This window comes from Heterodontus francisci, chromosome 14 (assembly GCF_036365525.1).
Source record: "Heterodontus francisci isolate sHetFra1 chromosome 14, sHetFra1.hap1, whole genome shotgun sequence".
Lineage (NCBI taxonomy): Eukaryota > Metazoa > Chordata > Chondrichthyes > Heterodontiformes > Heterodontidae > Heterodontus > Heterodontus francisci.
Genome location: NC_090384.1, coordinates 20,324,873 through 20,342,892, shown reverse-complemented (window position 1 = coordinate 20,342,892; position 18,020 = coordinate 20,324,873). Strand labels below are relative to the sequence as shown.

General features: G+C 45.3%; 1 protein-coding gene across 1 annotated transcript in view; it reads left to right on the top strand.

Moving 5' to 3' along the window:
* Nucleotides 1–15,336, top strand: part of LOC137376888 (tetraspanin-4-like) — a 151,391-nt gene extending 136,055 nt beyond the window's left edge. Inside the window, exons 5-7 of the mRNA XM_068045845.1 lie at nucleotides 660–791; nucleotides 14,143–14,226; nucleotides 15,208–15,336. Coding sequence (XP_067901946.1) covers nucleotides 660–791; nucleotides 14,143–14,226; nucleotides 15,208–15,336 — 345 coding nt within the window. The remainder of the gene's footprint in view (nucleotides 1–659; nucleotides 792–14,142; nucleotides 14,227–15,207) is intronic.
* The last annotated feature ends 2,684 nt before the right edge of the window (nucleotides 15,337–18,020 follow it).

Below are 18,020 nucleotides of genomic sequence, written 5' to 3'. Positions count from 1 at the left end.
AAATCTGTGCTGCAGTTGATGGCTCGGTCTCTTACTTGCCCACTAATTCAGAGGTTCCTCAAAGCTCATCTCTCTCCCATCCCCCTCTTCATGCCAATAACTTGTTCATTGTATATTAATTATGTTTAAATATATGCAGACGATGGGATTAATTGGGGGTTTATTTGAGCGCATACAAAGTGACACTTATTAAAGCTGTGGTGTTGTTGACTTAGGAGGCGTAAGCTTGTAATGTTTAACTCTGTAAATAAATGTAAGACTGAGTAAAGATTGGCTCCAGTTTTATCCTTCACCAAGTGGCTTTCTGTATTCGAACAATCACCTCCTCCACTCATTATCTGACTCCACATGGCTGACAGATGGGCAATAAGATGGTAATTGGAAAGGTGGGTGGGAGTGCCTTTTATAGAAAGAGGGTCAACATGAGTATAAACCCCAGGAGCATGTAATGTAGAGGTACAGGGAGGGCTAAGTTCAGAGACACATATGTCACATCGAATTACACTGAAAGAAGCCCTTGGGCCCAAGTGGTCCGTGTTGATGTTTATGTCTCTGAGAAGGGTAGAAGCGGATGAGATTGATAAACGATTAACGGTGAACATCATGTTCTGCTGGACCATTCGTGGACTGCCCTGACTTGTTAACATTGGCTGTTCTAGTTCAGGTGCTGTGGAGTTTCAAACTACACTGACTGGTTCGAGGCCTTCAACACCACTCAAGTGCCAGACTCCTGCTGCCGTGAATACAGTGTGAGCTGCGGCCTGCATTCTCCAGACACGTGGTGGAAAGATGTAAGTACTAGAGCACTAGCACCTGTGGGCTCTGTGCGGGTCATTGGATTTTCGAGCTTAGACACTGGGTCCAAGATGGCCCAGTTGGTAAAGGTGGAGAGGAGTTATACCCTATAATCCCGGATGGCATCAGCTTGGCTGATCTCAGACATGGTCTCCTCACCCCTGGGCTGGTGAGGCAATAATCAACCAGTAATACGCCTGTCCAGGGAACCCTGCTCGGATTGGAGATTGAGTGAACACCTGGTTGTCATGCCATTGACAGTCAAACAGCCCACAGATGATCACTGCCCAGGTTCATACACAAGGAATGGCCACTTACAGTGTGGAATTATACCCCGTCAAGGAGGCAGTACTTTCCATAGAGGATGATGGGGAGGGGGTGCGGGGTGCAGAGGAGATGTCAGTCTTAGTGCTCCGGATCTCACTGACACTGGTCTTATTGCTGGGTTATGTGTGTACAGCTGGTTGGTGCTGTCAGGATCTCTGCTTACATGGCAGTACTCCCCAGCTGAATCCCACTGAACACTATGATGTTAACAATGCCCTGAGCCATTCAATTATTAGCAATTGTGGTAAGACAAAATTAGCTGTGTATGGGAATACCGCAAGACCCAGCCAGAATGCAGTTAATTGGGTAATTTTCCCTTCAATCATGCCTAGAGACAGCACTTCTGTGAGTGACTGAAAATGAATTTAAGCACATGATTTCTGTTAAACAACTATCCTCCACTCACTGCATTTCCTGGAGAAATAATCCTGCTTTTATTGGAAAACTCTTTTTAGTTAGGGGCAAAATACTGCAGATGCTGGAAATCTGAAATAAAAACAGAAAGTGCTGGAAACACACAGCAGGTCTGGCAGTATCTGTGGAGAGAGAAACAGAGTTAACGGGCTGGATCTTGTTCTCATCCCAATGGCGAGTTTCGTTGGGGGGGTAAGGTGGGGGGGGAGAAACGGGACAGAATTGCCTGCCATGGAACCTGACGCCGGGATTCCCAATTCAAATTCTCCCGGGGACTAGGATAGGCCGACAATGGCCTTCCCACCCAGTGGCCAATTGAGGCCCTTATGTGGCCTATTAATGGTCACTTAAGGGCCTCTTCTTGCCACCGCTGGAATCGTAGCAGCAGCAGTGGTGGGGATGGGGGTGGGGGGGGGGGGGCTGCCTGTGCCATGCGGGAAGGATTCCTTGTAAAACAGAGTGCCCTCCTTGTGACCTTGTGGGGGGGGGGGTCCCTTCTTTGTGGGCACTTTGTGGCCCATGGAGGACCCCCACAGGAACCAATTGACCCCCCGGGACCCCCTCCTTCAGACGGAATGTCCACATCAACCCACCCCACCTCACCGGGGCCTTCCAGACGCCCCAGCAACCCCGCCTCACCTACATCTTCTCTGGAGTTCCCCTGCTGGGCCCAGGTCATTGCTTTCGGTAGTGCTGCCAATACTGTTGAGCTACCAGTCCTGTGATTATGTCTTCAAAGGGACAGGGATCCCGCCTCCTTAAACTTTGACCCCAAAAAACAGAGGATCTCTCCGGGGCAGGGTTGGGGGGTGGGTGCGTGCAAAAGGAATGCAGAGGCGGGGTTCCCCCACCTTTTCGGCCTAGTGCCGGGAACCCATGCCTCCTGCACAAAATCTAACCCAACGTTTCAGGTCGATGAGACTTGTCACATGACTTTTAAGCCTCTACCCCCAGATTTGGTTGCACCACATCAAGCATTATTGGGCCTCTCCTCTGCCAAAACTACCCACTATTCCAGGATCATCCTAGAATTCAAAGATAAACCCCCATCTTCTCTTTTCCACGACCAACTCTCTCCCTAAAACCCTCTTCCCTGCCTCTTCCATCCTTACCTTCAACAACAAATGCAAGGAGCTCTTGGATTTCTTTGCCAGTAAGATTGGGACCATCCATTCAGTTGCCTCATCCCCCTCCCTCAGTTCCCCTAGCCCACTGAGCCAAACTTCCTTCAGCACCCTTGGTCTTTGCCCTGAATCTACATCTTTTGCTATTTATTCTCCTTTCACCCCTCATAATTTCTCTCTTGACTCCATTTCCACTAAACTAATGACGGACCCAAATTCCCTTCCTGGTTCCCATGCTAGTTGATATTGTAAACAATTTCCTCAGCTCAGGTTCTATCTCCCTCACTTTCCAAGCTGCATCATCACACCCATTCCTCAAAACAACAACCCTTGACCCCGCCGTCCTTACAAAACACCGTCCCATCTCCCGACTCCCTTTCCTCTCCAAAGTCCTTGAACATGTTGTCACCTCTCAAATGTGTGCCCATTTTACCCAAAACTTCATGTTTGAATCCTTCCAACAGGTGTCCGCCCCTGCCACTGTATCGAAAAAGCTCTTATCAAAGATACAAATGACATCCTATGTGACTGTGATAAAGGTAAACAATTCCTCCTCCTCGTTCTCGACATGTCTGCAGCCTTTGCCATGGTCAATCTCCTCCTCCAACACTTCTCCACTGTCTACCTGGGTGGGACTGCCCTCATCTTGTTCATTTTTTATCTATCCAATGATAGCCAGAGTATCACTTGCAATGGCTTCTCTTCCTGCTCCTGCATTGTATTCTCTGGAGTCCCCCAAGAATGTATCCTTGGCATGCTCCTATTTTTCATCTACAGGCTGTCCATACACAACATTATCCATGACACAGGCCTGGCTTCCACATGACACAGGCCTAGCTTCCACATGACGCAGGCCTAGCTTCCACATGACACAGGCCTGGCTTCCACATGACACAGGCCTAGCTTCCACATGACGCAGGCCTAGCTTCCACATGACACAGGCCTAGCTTCCACATGACGCAGGCCTAGCTTCCACATGACGCAGGCCTAGCTTCCACATGACGCAGGCCTAGCTTCCACATGACACAGGCCTAGCTTCCACATGACGCAGGCCTAGCTTCCACATGACACAGGCGGAGCTACTACATGTACACTGATGATATCCGATCTCACGACTAAATCTTTTAACCGCTCCACTACCTCTGATTTGTCATGCTACTTGTCCGACATCCAGTGCAGGATAAGTCGCAATTAACTCCAGCTTAATATTTGGAAGACCCAAGTCATTGTCTTTCACTTCCACTCATCCCAAACTCTGCTGCCATAGGCTATTCCACACCAAATCCCTTTCACCCATCACCCCTGTGCTTGCTGATCTACATTAGATCCCTGACCAGCAATGTCTCAATTTTAAAATTCTCAATCTCGTGTTTAAATCCCTTCATAGCACCGGCAACATCTGCTAAGCTTACTCTGGTATATCGTGCATCCCCCATTTCTTTCAGCCCACCATTGGTGGCTCTGGCTTCTTCCACCAAGGTCCCACATGCTGGAATTTTTTCCCTCAAATTACTTCACCTCTCCACCTCTCTTTCCTCCTATAAATCTGTCCTTAAAATCCACTGCTTCGACCAAGTTTTTAGTCACCCCTCTGAACATCCGCTCTGAACATCCCATCTGAATATCGCCTCTGAATATCCCCTCTGAATATCCCATCTGAATATCGCCTCTGAACATCCGCTCTGAATATCCCATCTGAATATCGCCTCTGAATATCCCCTCTGAATATCCCATCTGAATATCGCCTCTGAATATCCCCTCTGAATATCCCCTCTGAATATCCCATCTGAATATCGCCTCTGAATATCCCCTCTGAATATCCCCTCTGAATATCCCATCTGAATATCGCCTCTGAATATCCCCTCTGAATATCCCATCTGAATATCCCCTCCGAATATCCCCTCCGAATATCCCCTCCGAATATCCCCATCTGAATATCGCCTCTGAATATCCCCTCTGAATATCCCCTCTGAATATCCCATCTGAATATCCCATCTGTATATCTCCTCTGAATATCACCTCCAAATATTCCCTCTGAATATCCACTCTGAATATCCCCTCAGAATATCTCTTCTGAATATCCCCTCTGAATATGTCCTCTGATTATCTCCTCTGATCTGATTATCTCCTCTGAATATCCCCTCCCAATATCCCCCCAACTATCTCCTCTGAATAATGCATTCAAAAATCCCCTCTGTATATCCCCTCTGAATATCCCCTCTGAATATCCCCTCCGAATATCCCCTCCGAATATCCCCTCCGAATATCCCCTATAAATAACCCCTCTGAATATCCCCACTGAATATCCCCTCCGAATATTTCCTTCAAATATCCCCTCTGAATATCCCCTCTGAATATCGCCTCTGAATATCCTGTCCGAATACCTCCTCCGAATATTTGCACTGAATTTCTGCTCTGAAAAATCCCTCTGAATATCTCCTCTCAATATCCCCTCTCAATATCACTTCCCAATCTCCCCTCCAACTATCCCCTCTAAATAATCCCTCCAAATAATCCCTCCAAATAATCCCTCCAAATAATCCCTCCGAATAATCCCTCCGAATATCCCCTCCGAATATCCCCTCTGAATATCCCCTCTGAATATAGCCTCTGAATATAGCCTCTGAATATCTCCTCCCAATAACGCCACCAACTATCCCCTCCGAATATCCCCTCTGAATAATCCCTCTGAAAAATCCCTCTGAATATTCCCTCTGAGTATCCCCTCTCAATATCAGTACAGCATAGTACAGGCCCTTCAGCCCACGATGTTGTGCCGACCCTTTAACCTACTCTAAGATCAAACTACCTACATACCCTTCATTCTACTATCATCCATGTACCTATCCAAGAGTCACTTAAATGTCCCTAATGTATCTGCTTCTACCACCACCGCTGGCAGTGCATTCCACGCACCCACCACTCTCTGTGTAAAGACCCTACCTCTGACATCTCCCCTAAACCTTCCTCCAATCACCTTAAAATTATGACCCCTGGTGATAACCCTTTCCGCCCTGGGAAAAAGTCTCTGGCTATCCACTCTATCTATGCCTCTCATCATCTTGTACACCTCTATCAAGTCACCTCTCATCCTTCTTCGCTCCAATGAGAAAAGCCCTAGCTCCCTCAACCTTTCTTCATAAGACATGCCCTCCAGTCCAGGCAGCATCCTGGTAAATCTCCTCTGCACCCTCTCTAAAGCTTCCACATCCTTCCTATAATGAGGTGACCAGAACTGAACACAATATTTCAAGTGTGGTCTAACCAGGGCTTTATAGAGCTGCAGCATAACCTCGCGGCTCTTAAACTCAATCCCCCTGTTAATGAAAGCCAACACACCATACGCCTTCTTAACAACCCTATCAACTTGGATGGCAACTTTGAGGGATCTATGGACGTGGACCCCAAGATCCCTCTGTTCCTCCACACTGCCAAGAATCCTGTCTTTAAGCCTGTATTCTGCATTCAAATTCGACCTTCCAAAACGAATCACTTCACACTTTTCCAGGTTGAACTCCATCTGCCACTTCTCAGCCCAGCTCTGCATCCTGTCAATGTCCCGTTGCAACCTACAACAGCCCTCCACACTATCCACAACTCCATGCAACCTTTGTGTCATCGGCAAACTTACTAACCCAGCCTTCCACTTCCTCATCAAAGTCATTTATAAAAATCACAAAGAGCAGAGGTCCCAGAACAGATCCTTGCGGAACACCACTGGTCACCGAGCTCCAGGCTGAATACTTTCCATCTACTACCACCCTCTGACTTCTATGGGCCAGCTAATTCTGTATCCTGACAGCCAAATTTCCCTGTATCCCATGCCTCCTTGCTTTCTGAATGAGCCTACCATGGGGAACCTTATCAAACGCCTTGCTAAAATCCATATACACCACATCCACTGCTCTTCCTTCATCAATGTGTTTTATCACATCCTCAAAGAATTCAATAAGGCTTGTGAGGCATAACCTGCCCCTCACAAAGCCATGCTGACCATCTCTAATCAAACTATGCTTTTCCAAATAATCATAAATCCTGTCTCTCAGAATCCTCTCCAATAATTTGCCCACCACCGACGTAAGACTGACTGGTCTGTAATTCCCAGGGTTATCCCTATTCCCTTTCTTGAACAAGGGAATAACATTTGCCACCCTCCAATCATCTGATACTACTCCAGTGGACAGTGAGGACGCAATGATCATCGCCAAAGGCGCAGCAATCTCTTCCCTCGCTTCCCGTAATAACCTTGGGTATATCCCGTCTGGTCCCGGGGACTTATCTATCCTCATGTCTTTCAAAATTTCCAGCACATCCTCCTTCTTAACATCAACCTGTTCGAGCATATCAGCCTGTTTCACGCTGTCCTCACAAACGACAAGGTCCCTCTCACTAGTGAATACTGAAGCAAAGTATTAATTAAGGACCTCCCCTACCTCCTCCGACTCCAGGCACAAGTTCCCTCCACTATCCCTGATCGGCCCTACCCTCACTCTGGCCATCCTCTTGTTCCTCACATAAGTGTAGAACGCCTTGGGATTTTCCTTAATCCTACCCGCCAAGACTTTTTCATGTCCCCTTCTAACTCTCCTAAGTCCATTCTTCAGTTCCTTCCTGGCTACCTTGTAACCCTCTAGAGCCCTGTCTGATCCTTGCTTCCTCAACCTTAAGTAAGCTTCCTTCTTCCTCTTGACTAGCTGTTCCACATCTCTTGTCATCCAAGGTTCCTTTACCCTACCATCCCTTCCTTGCCTCATCGGGACAAACCTATCCAGCAGTCGCAGCAAGTGCTCCCTAAACAACCTCCACATTTCTGTCGTGCATTTCCCTGAGAACATCTGTTCCCAATTTAAGCTCCCCAGTTCCTGCCTAATAGCATTGTAATTCTCCCTCCCCCAATTAAATATTTTCCCATCCCGTCTGCTCCTGTCCCTCTCCATGACTAAAGAAAGGTCAGGGAGTTGTGATCACTATCACCGAAATGCTCTCCCACCGAGAGATCTGCCACCTGGCCTGGTTCGTTGCCAAGCACCAAATCCAACATAGCCTCCCCTCTATTTTGCCTATCTACATATTGAGTCAGGAAACCTTCCTGGACACACCTGACAAAATCTGCTCCATCCAAACTATTTGCACTAAGGAGGTTCCAATCAATATTAGGGAAGTTGAAGTCACCCATGACAACAACCCTGTTACTTCTGCACCTTTCCAAAATCTGCCTCCCAATCTGTTCCTCCATGTCTCTGTTGCTATTGGGGGGTCTATAGAAAACTCCCAATAAAGTGACTGCTCCTTTCCTGTTTCTGACTTCCACCCATACTGACTCAGTAGACAAACCCTCCTCGACGACCTCCCTTTCTGCAGCTGTGATACTATCCCTGATTAGCAATGCCACTCCCCCACCTCTTTTACCTCCCTCTCTATTCCTTTTGAAACATCTAAACCCCGGAATATCCAACATCCATTCCTGCCCCTGTGATATCCAAGTCTCCGTAATGGCCACAACATCGTAGCTCCAAGTACTGATCCATGCTCTAAGTTCATCACCCTTAGTCCTGACACTTCTTGCGTTAAAATAGACACACTTCAACCCATCATACTGGCTGCAACTTTGCCCTGTCAACTGTCTAACCTTCCTCACAGACTCTCTGCACTCTGTATCTGCCTGTTCAACAGCTACCCCATCCACTGATCCGTAGCTCCGGTTCCCATCCCCCTGCCAAACTAGTTTAAACCCTCCCGAAGAGCTCTATCAAACCTCCCGCCCATGATATTGGTGCCCCTCCAGTTCAGATGCAACCCGTCCTTCTTGTACAGGTCCCACCTTCTCCAGAAAATATCCCAATGATCCACATAACTGAAGCCCTCCCTCCTACACCAGCTCTGTAGCCATGTGTTCAGCTGCACTCGCTCTCTGTTTCTAGCCTCACTAGCACGTGGCACCGGTATCAATCCTGAGATTACTACTCTGCTCGTCCTGCCTTTCAGCTTCCAACCTAACTCCCTATATTCGCTTTTCAGGTCCTCATCCCTTTTCCTAGCTATGTCATTGGTACCGATGTGTACCACGACTTCTGGCTGCTTCCCCTCCCCCTTAAGAATCCTGTAGACTCGATCCGAGACATCCCTGACCCTGGCACCGGAGAGGCAGCATACCATCGGGGACTCTCGTTCGCGACCACAGAATCTCCTGTCTGTTCCTCTAACCATTGAATCTCCTATCACTATCGCTCTCCTATTCTCCCGCCTTTCCTTCTGAGCCACAGAGCCAGGTTCAATGCCAGAGACCTGGCCACTGTGGGTTTCCACTGGTAGGTCGTCCCCCACAACAGTATCCAAAACGGTACACTTATTATTGAGGGGAATGGCCACAGGGGATCCCTGCACTGTGCGCTTATTCCCTTTCCCTCCACTGACGGTCCTCTGAATATGTCCTCAGAATATCCCCATTGAATATCCCCTTTCAATATCCCCTCGGACGACCCCTTAGAATATCCCCTTTCAATATTGCCTCTTAATATCCCCTCTTAATATCCCCTCTGAATATCTCCTCTGAATATCCCCTCTGAATATCCCATCTGAATATTCCCTCTGAATATCCCCTCTGAATATTTCCTCTGAATATCCACTCTGAATATCTCCTCGGACGACCCCTTGAATATCCCCTTTCAATATTGCCTCTGAATATTGCCTCTGAATATCGCCTCTGAATATCCCCTCTGAATATCTCCTTTGATTATCCCTCTGAGTGTCCCCGCTGAATATGTCCTCTGAATATCGCCTCTGAATAACTTCTCTGAATATAGCCTCTGAGTATCTCCTCTGAATATTCCCTCCCAATATCCCCTCCAAATATGCCCTCCGAATATTTCCTCCGAATATCCCATCTCAATATCCTAACTGAATAATCCCCTCTAAATATCCCCTCTGTATATGTCATCTGAATATTTCCTCTGAATATCACCTCTGAATATCCCCTTCGAATATTCCGTCTGACTATCTCCTTTGAATATTCCCTCTGAATAATTCCTCTGAATATAGGCTCTGAATACCTCATCTGAATATCCCATCTGAATATCCCATCTGAGTATCGCCTCTGTGTATCGCCTCTGTGTATCGCCTCTGTGTATCTCCTCTGTGTATCTCCTCTGAGTATCGCCTCCGAATATCGCCTCCGAATATGTCCTCCGAATAACTCCTCCTAACAACTCCTCCGAATAACTCCTCCGAATAACTCCTCCGAATAACTCCTCCGAATAACTCCTCCGAATAACTCCTCCGAATATCTCCCCTGAATAATCCATTTGAATATCCCCTCTGTATATCCCCTCTGAATATCTCCTCCGAATATCCCCTCCCATTATCCACTCCGAATATTTCCTCCGAATATCCCATCTCAATATCCCATCTGAATAATCCCCTCTAAATATCCCCTCTGAATATCCCCTCCGAATATCCCCCCTGAATAATCCATTTGAATATCCCCTCTGTATATCCCCTCTGAATATCTCCTCCGAATATCCCCTCCCATTATCCACTCCGAATATTTCCTCCGAATATCCCATCTCAATATCCCATCTGAATAATCCCCTCTAAATATCCCCTCTGAATATCCCCTCTGAATATCCGCACTGAATATCGCCTCTGAATATCGCCTCTGAATATCGCCTCTGGATATCCCCTCTGGATAGCCCCTCTGGATATCCCCTCTGGATATCCCCTCTGAATATCCCCTCTGAATATCCCCTCTGAATATCCCCTCTGAATGGGCGGCACAGTGGCGCAGTGGTTAGCACCGCAGCCTCACAGCTTCAGGGACCCGGGTTCGATTCTGGGTACTGCCTGTGCGGAGTTTGCAAGTTCTCCCTGTGTCTGCGTGGGTTTTCGCCGGGTGCTCCGGTTTCCTCCCACAGCCAAAGACTTGCAGGTGGTAGGTAAATTGGCCATTGTAAATTGCCCCTAGTGTAGGTAGGTGATAGGGAATATGGGATTACTGTAGGGTTAGTATAAATGGGTGGTTGTTGGTCGGCACAGACTCGGTGGGCCGAAGGGCCTGTTTCAGTGCTGTATCTCTAAATAAAAAATAAAAATAAAAAATATCCCCTCTGAATATCCGCACTGAACATCCGCACTGAATATCCCCTCTGAATATCGCCTCTGAATATCCGCACTGAATATCTGCACTGAATATCCCCTCTGAATATCCCCTCTGAATATCGCCACTGAATATCCCTTCTGAATATCCCTTCTGAATATCCCCTCTGAATATCCCCTCTGAATATCCCCTCTGAATATCCGCACTGAATATCCCCACTGAATATCCGCACTGAATATCTGCACTGAATATCCCCTCTGAATATCGCCTCTGAATATCGCCTCTGAATATCCCCTCTGAATATCCGCACTGAATATCCCCTCTGAATATCGCCTCTGAATATCCCCTCCGAAAATCCCCGAATATCCCCTCCGAATATTTCCACTGAATATGCCCTCTGAATAACTCCTCTCCCAATAACGCCTCCAACTATCCCCTCCGAATATTTCCTCCGATTTTGCCCTCCAAATATCCCCTCTGAATATCCGCTCTGAATAACCACTCTGAATATCCCGTCTGAATACCTCCTCCGAATATTTGGTCTGAATTTTCCCTCTGAAAAATCCCTCTGAATATTGCCTCTGAATATCTCCTCTGAATATCCCCTCCGACTATCCCCTCCGAGTATCCCCTCCCAATATCCCCTCCCAATATCCCCTCCCAATAATGCCTCCAACTAACCCGTCCGAATATTTCCTCCAATTATCCCCTCCGAATATCCCCTCTGAATAATCCCTCTGAATACCCACTCTGAATATCCCGTCTGAATACCTCCTCCGAATATTTGGTCTGAATTTTCCCTCTGAAAAAATCCCTCTGAATATTGCCTCTGAATATCCCCTCCCAATATCACCTGCAAATCTCCCCTCTAACTATCCCCTCTGAATATCCCCACTGACTATTTCCGCTGAATATTGCCGCTGAAAATTTCCTCTGAATATCCCCTCTGAGTATCCCCTCTGAGTATCCCCTCTGAGTATCCCCTCTGAGTATCCCCTCTGAATATCCCCTCTGAATATTGCCTCTGAATATCCCCTCTGAATATTGCCTCTGAATATCCCCTCCCAATATCACCAGCAAATATCCCCTCGAACTATCCCCACTGAATATTTCCTCTGACTATTTCCTCTGACTATTTCCGCTGAATATTCCCTCCGAACAATCCCTCTGTATATCGCCTCTGAATATCCCCTCTGAATATCTCTTTTCATTATCCCTCTGAATATCCCCTCTGAATATGTCCTCTGAATATCCACTCTGAATATCCTCTCCGAATATCCCCTCCGAATATCCCCTCCGAATATCTCCTCCGAATATCTCCTCTGAATATCTCCTCCGAATATCCCCTCCGAATATCCCCTCTGAATATCCCCTTTCAATATCCCCTTTCAATATCACCTCTGAATATCACCTCTGAATATCTCTCTTCATTATCCCTCTGAATATCTCCTCTGAATAACTCTTCTGAATATAACATCTAAATTTCCCCCAACTATCCCCTCCAAATATTTCCTCTGAATATCCCCACCCAATATCCCCTCCGAACAATCCCTCTGTATATCTCCTCTGAATAACTCCTCTGAATAACGCCTCTGAATATCCCCTCTGAATAGCTCCTCCGAATAATCCCTCCGAATATCCCCTCTGAATATTGCCTCGGAATATCTCCTCTGAATATCTCCTCTGAATAATCCTGTGAAGATCCCCTCTGAATAGAGCCTCTGAATTTTCCCTCTGAATATCCCCTCCGAACATCCCCTCCCTCTATCCCCTCTGAATATTTCCTACGAATATCCCTTCCGAATATCTCCTCTGAATAATCCCTCCGAATCTCTCCTCTGAATAATCCCTCCGAATGTCTCTTCCGAATATCCCCTCTGAATAATCCCGCTGGATAATCCCTCTGACTATCCCCTCTGAATATCTCCTTTGTTGATTCAGCATTTAATTTTTATCATTATATTTCTTTGAAGCGCTTTGTGAATTTTTTCTACATTTAAGGCTCTATATAACAGCAAATTGTAATTGTTTCTGGAGCAGTTAAAGGAAACGCTAATGCCACGGAAAAAAAGTGAGAGATAAATAATGACTGAAGGTGCATTATAAAAGTAGAATGAATAAAGGCTCATTATCGCATAATCTCCAGAGAACTAGCTTGAGGGTTCTGCTGGTTCCTAATGCACTTCGCTATTGGCTGCAAACATGTAATTTAACTGGGCAGTTCCAAGTTCCACTGGTTAGATATCCAATATGCATGGTTATGTTTTTGAGCTTGGCAAGGCCAGGCAGCTCTTCAACCTCCAAAGCTCCCAGGGAACCACACACAGTTTATTGGGCCTGTTTTGGCAGCTGCCAAAACAATTTAAGACTAATCACAAAAATATATGTGAGGCTAAACGGCCTGTCAGTATCCTAACTCGCACCACATCCCATTCACCATCACCACTGTGCTACATTGACCTACATTGGCTCCCTATCTGGCAATTCCTCAAATTTAAAATTCTCATCCTTATTTTCAAATTCCTCATGGCCTTGCCCCTCCCTATCTCTGTGACCTCCTCCAGCCCTAGAACCCTCTGATTTCTCTGCGCTCCTCCAATTCTGGCCTTTTGCACATCCCCGATTCTAATCACTTCACTATCAATAGTTGTGCCTTCAGTTGCCTGGGGCCTTAAACTTTGGAATTCTGTTCCTGAACCTCTCTGGCTCTCTACTTATCTCTCCTCCTGATATCCCCTTTTGTAGCTCAGTGTCAAATTTTATTTGAAAATACTTGGTGTTGTGCCTTGGCACATTTTACAACATTAATGCAAATTGTTGTCAGTAGTACAACCAAATTTTAAAGAAGGCACTGGTAGCTGCTGTAAATATCCTGCTGCACCCTAAATCTAAGAACTGTTTGACCCTCCCCTTCTGAAGGCAAAGGCAAGGATGTAAAGCTGTCACTGGGATCTGGCTCCCAGCTGCTGGTCAACCTTGTTGAACTAATCATTATTCATGCGTGAGCTAAGACAGCGAGTATCAATGGGGTGTTTAATTGTGTAGAGGATCAGATCCTAACTCTCAGCTGACACTGAGACATATGCTATTCAGAAAAAGGTAAGAATCATAGAAACTTACAGTACAGAGGAGGCCCTTCAGCCTCTTTGAAAGATTTCGAGAGGGTTGCTGGACAATCAGAAGATGCTTATTTTCTCCACCTCCCCTAGCCCAGGGCTCTGAGTCCAATGGCTCTCACCGTGGCTGAGATCAGCTGGGGATCCAACTGGGGGAATTTATGATGTATAGGGGGTTAATGCACGCAGAGATTTAACCCACAGAACTACCAGGCCACATAGACTGAACTCGCTGGAGTCTGGGAATAATGAGCAGCTGTGTCCTTTTCAACAGGCCTGCTATGAAAGAGTCAAGATGTGGCTTCAGGACAACCTACTGACTGTGGGGATCTTTGTACTTTGTACAGCCCTGGTCCAGGTAAGGCTGCACTGCACCGTTTGCAGCTCAGAGCCAATTGCTTTCCATTCGCCCATTTCTCATATTTCCACTCATCTTGAAATTGGTGAACACAAAATGTAACGGAAAAGTCTACAGCTGGAGTCAATAATCTTCCACTGGAGGCTGGATCCAACCCCATAAAAATGCGACCGGAGGCCCAATGGGAATAGTACCTCCTGCTTGTTGAAAGGTGTGATTCGATAAGATCTCACTGAATTGAGGATGAATGAAGTAGTCAGGAAAATGCTAGAATTTATTATGAGGGACATGGTAACAGGGCACTTAGGGCAGAATCAAGAAGGATTTATGAACGAGAAATCATGCTGAACACAGCTATTAGAGTTTTTTGAAGATGTAAGCAGCAGGGTAGATAAGAGGCAACCACTGGATGTAATATATTTGGAGCCACCCAAAGCTATTACACAAAATTGGGGTTCATGGGATTGGGGTAATATATTAGCATGGATTGAGGATTGAGGTTAATGGACAGAAAACAGAGAGTAGAAATAAACAGATCATTTTTGAGTACCACATTGATCAGTGCTTGGGCTTCAGCGATTTATAATTTATATCAATGACTTAGATGAGGGGTCCAAGTGTAATGTATCCAAGTTTGCAACTGATACAAAATTAGGAAGCAAAGTAGTCTGTGAGGAGGATACAAAGAGGCTGCAGAGGGATATAGACAGGTTAAGTGAGTGGCAAGAACAGGGCAGTTGGAATATAATGTGGAAATGTGTGAAGTTATCCACTTTGGAAGGAAAAATAGAAAAGCTGAAATTTTTTTAAAAGGGGAGAGCTGGAAAATGTTGGTATTCAGAGGGATCTGGGTGTCCTTGTGCACAAATCACAGAAAGTTAGCATGCAGATACAGCAAGCATTTAGGAGAGCTAATTGTATGTTGGCCTTTGTTACAAGTGTTTCAAGTATGAGTGAAGAAATCTTACTACAATTATACAGGGCCTTGATGTGACCACGTCTGGAGTACTGTGCACAGTTTTGGTCCCCCTACCTAAGGATGATAGATATGCCTTGGAAGGAGTGCAACGTAGGTTCACCAGACTGAGTCCTGGAGTGAAGACAGATTGAATAGACCAGGCCTATTTTCCCTGGACTTTAGGAGAATGAGAGGTGATCTCATTGAAACACATAAAATTTTTAAAGCGCTTGACAGGGTAGATGCTGTGGGAATGCTGCGCCGGTTGGGTGGTCTAGAACTAGGAATCATGGTCTCTGAATAAGGGTTTGGCTACTTAGGACTGAGATGAGGAGAAATTTCATCGCTCAAAGGGTTGGGAATAATTGGAAATCTCTACCCCAGAGATAAGTGGATACACAGTTATTGAATATATTCAAGACAGAGAAATGGATTTTTAGAAATAAAGGTATTTAGAGGATATGGGGATAATGGAGGAAGATGGAGTTGAGGCAGAATATGAGAAATGATCAAGTGATGGCGGAACAGGCTCAACGGGACAAAAGCTCTACTCCTGCTTCTGTTTCCTATCCTCTTATGGTCTTAATCTCGATACCTGGTGCCTCTTCATACTGCACTGTCATCTTGGCATTCATACCCACTTTAAACTGCAAAATGATCTCAGAATTCATACCCACGTTATACTGCACTGTCATCTCTAAATCGATCCCCTCTTTATGCAGCACTGTAATCTCTATATTCATCCCCTCTTTATGCAGCACTGTAATCTCTATATTCATCCCCTCTTTTTACAGCACTGTAATCTCTATATTCATCCCCTCTTTTTACAGCACTGTAATCTCTATATCCATCCCCTCTTTATACTGCACTGCAATCTCTATATCCATCCCCTCTTTTGACAGCACTGTAATCTCTATATCCATCCCCTCTTTATACTGCACTGCAATCTCTATATCCATCCCCTCATTTTACAGCACTGTAATCTCTATATCCATCCCCTTTTTCTGCTGCAATGAAATCTCTATATTCATCCCCTCTTTATGCTGCACTGTAATCTCTATATCCATCCCCTCTTTTTACAGCACTGTAATCTCTATATTCATCCCCTCTTTATACTGCACTGTAATCTCTATATCCATCCCCTCTTTTTACAGCACTGTCATCTCTATATCCATCCCCTCTTTATGCTGCACTGTAATCTCTATATTCATCCCCTCTTTATGCTGCACTGTAATCTCTATATCCATCCCCTCTTTTTACAGCACTGTAATCTCTATATTCATCCCCTCTTTATACTGCACTACAATCTCTATATCCATCCCCTCTTTATACTGCACTGCAATCTCTATATTCATCCCCTCTTTTTACAGCACTGTAATCTCTATATCCATCCCCTCTTTATACTGAACTACAATCTCTATATCCATCCCCTCATTTAACAGCACTGTAATCTCTATATCCATCCCCTTTTTCTGCTGCACTGAAATCTCTATATTCATCCCCTCTTTATGCTGCACTGTAATCTCTATATCCATCCCCTTTTTTTACAGCACTGTAATCTCTATATTCATCCCCTCTTTATGCTGCACTGTAATCTCTATATCCATCCCCTCTTTTTACAGCACTGTAATCTCTATATCCATCCCCTCTTTTTACAGCACTGTCATCTCTATATTCATCCCCTCTTTATGCTGCACTGTAATCTCTATATTCATTCCCTCTTTATACAGCACTGTAATCTCTATATTCATCCCCTCTTTATACAGCACTGTAATCTCTATATTCATCCCCTCTTTATGCTGCACTGTAATCTTTATATCCATCCCCTCTCTATACTGCACTGTAATCTTTATATCCATCCCCTCTCTATACTGCACTGTCATCTCTATATTCATCCCCTCTTTTTACAAAACTGTAATCACTATATCCATCCCCTTTCTATGCTGCACTGTAATCTCTATATCAATCCCCTTTTTATGCTGCAATGTAATCTCTATATTCATCCCCACTTTATGTTGCACTGTAATCTCTATATCAATCCCCTTTTTATGCTGCACTGTAATCTCTATATTCATCCCCACTTTATGCTGCACTGTAATCTCTATATCCATCCCCTCTTTTTACAGCACTGTAATCTCTATATCCATCCCCTCTTTTTACAGCACTGTAATCTCTATATCTATCCCCTCTTTATGCTGCACTGTAATCTCTATATTTATCCCCTCTTTATGCTGCACTGTAATCTCTATATCCATCCACTCTTCTTACAGCACTGTAATCTCTATATTCATCCCCTCTTTATGCTGCACTGTAATCTCTATATGCATCCCCCCTATTTACAGCACTGTAATCTCTATATCCATCCCCTTTCTATGCTGTACTGTCATCTCTATATTCAGCCCCTCTTTAGGCTGCACTGTAATCTCTATATCCATCCCCTCTTTTTACAGCACCGTAATCTCGATATACATCCCCTTTCTATGCTGCACTGTAATCTCTATATTCATCTGCTCTTTATGCAGCACTGTAATCACTATATCCATCCCATTTCTATGCTGCACTGTAATCTCTATATTCATCCCCTCTTTATGCAGCACTGTAATCTGTATATTCATCCCCTCTTTATGCAGTACTGTATTCTCTATATCCATCCCCTTTCTATCCTGCACTGTAATCTCTATATTCAGCCCCTCTTTATGCAGCACTGTAATCTCTATATCCATCCCCTCTTTATGCAGCATAGTAATCTCTATATCCATCCCCTCTTTATACGGCACTGTAATCACTATATCCATCACCTTTCTATGCTGCACTGTAATCTCTATATCCATCCCCT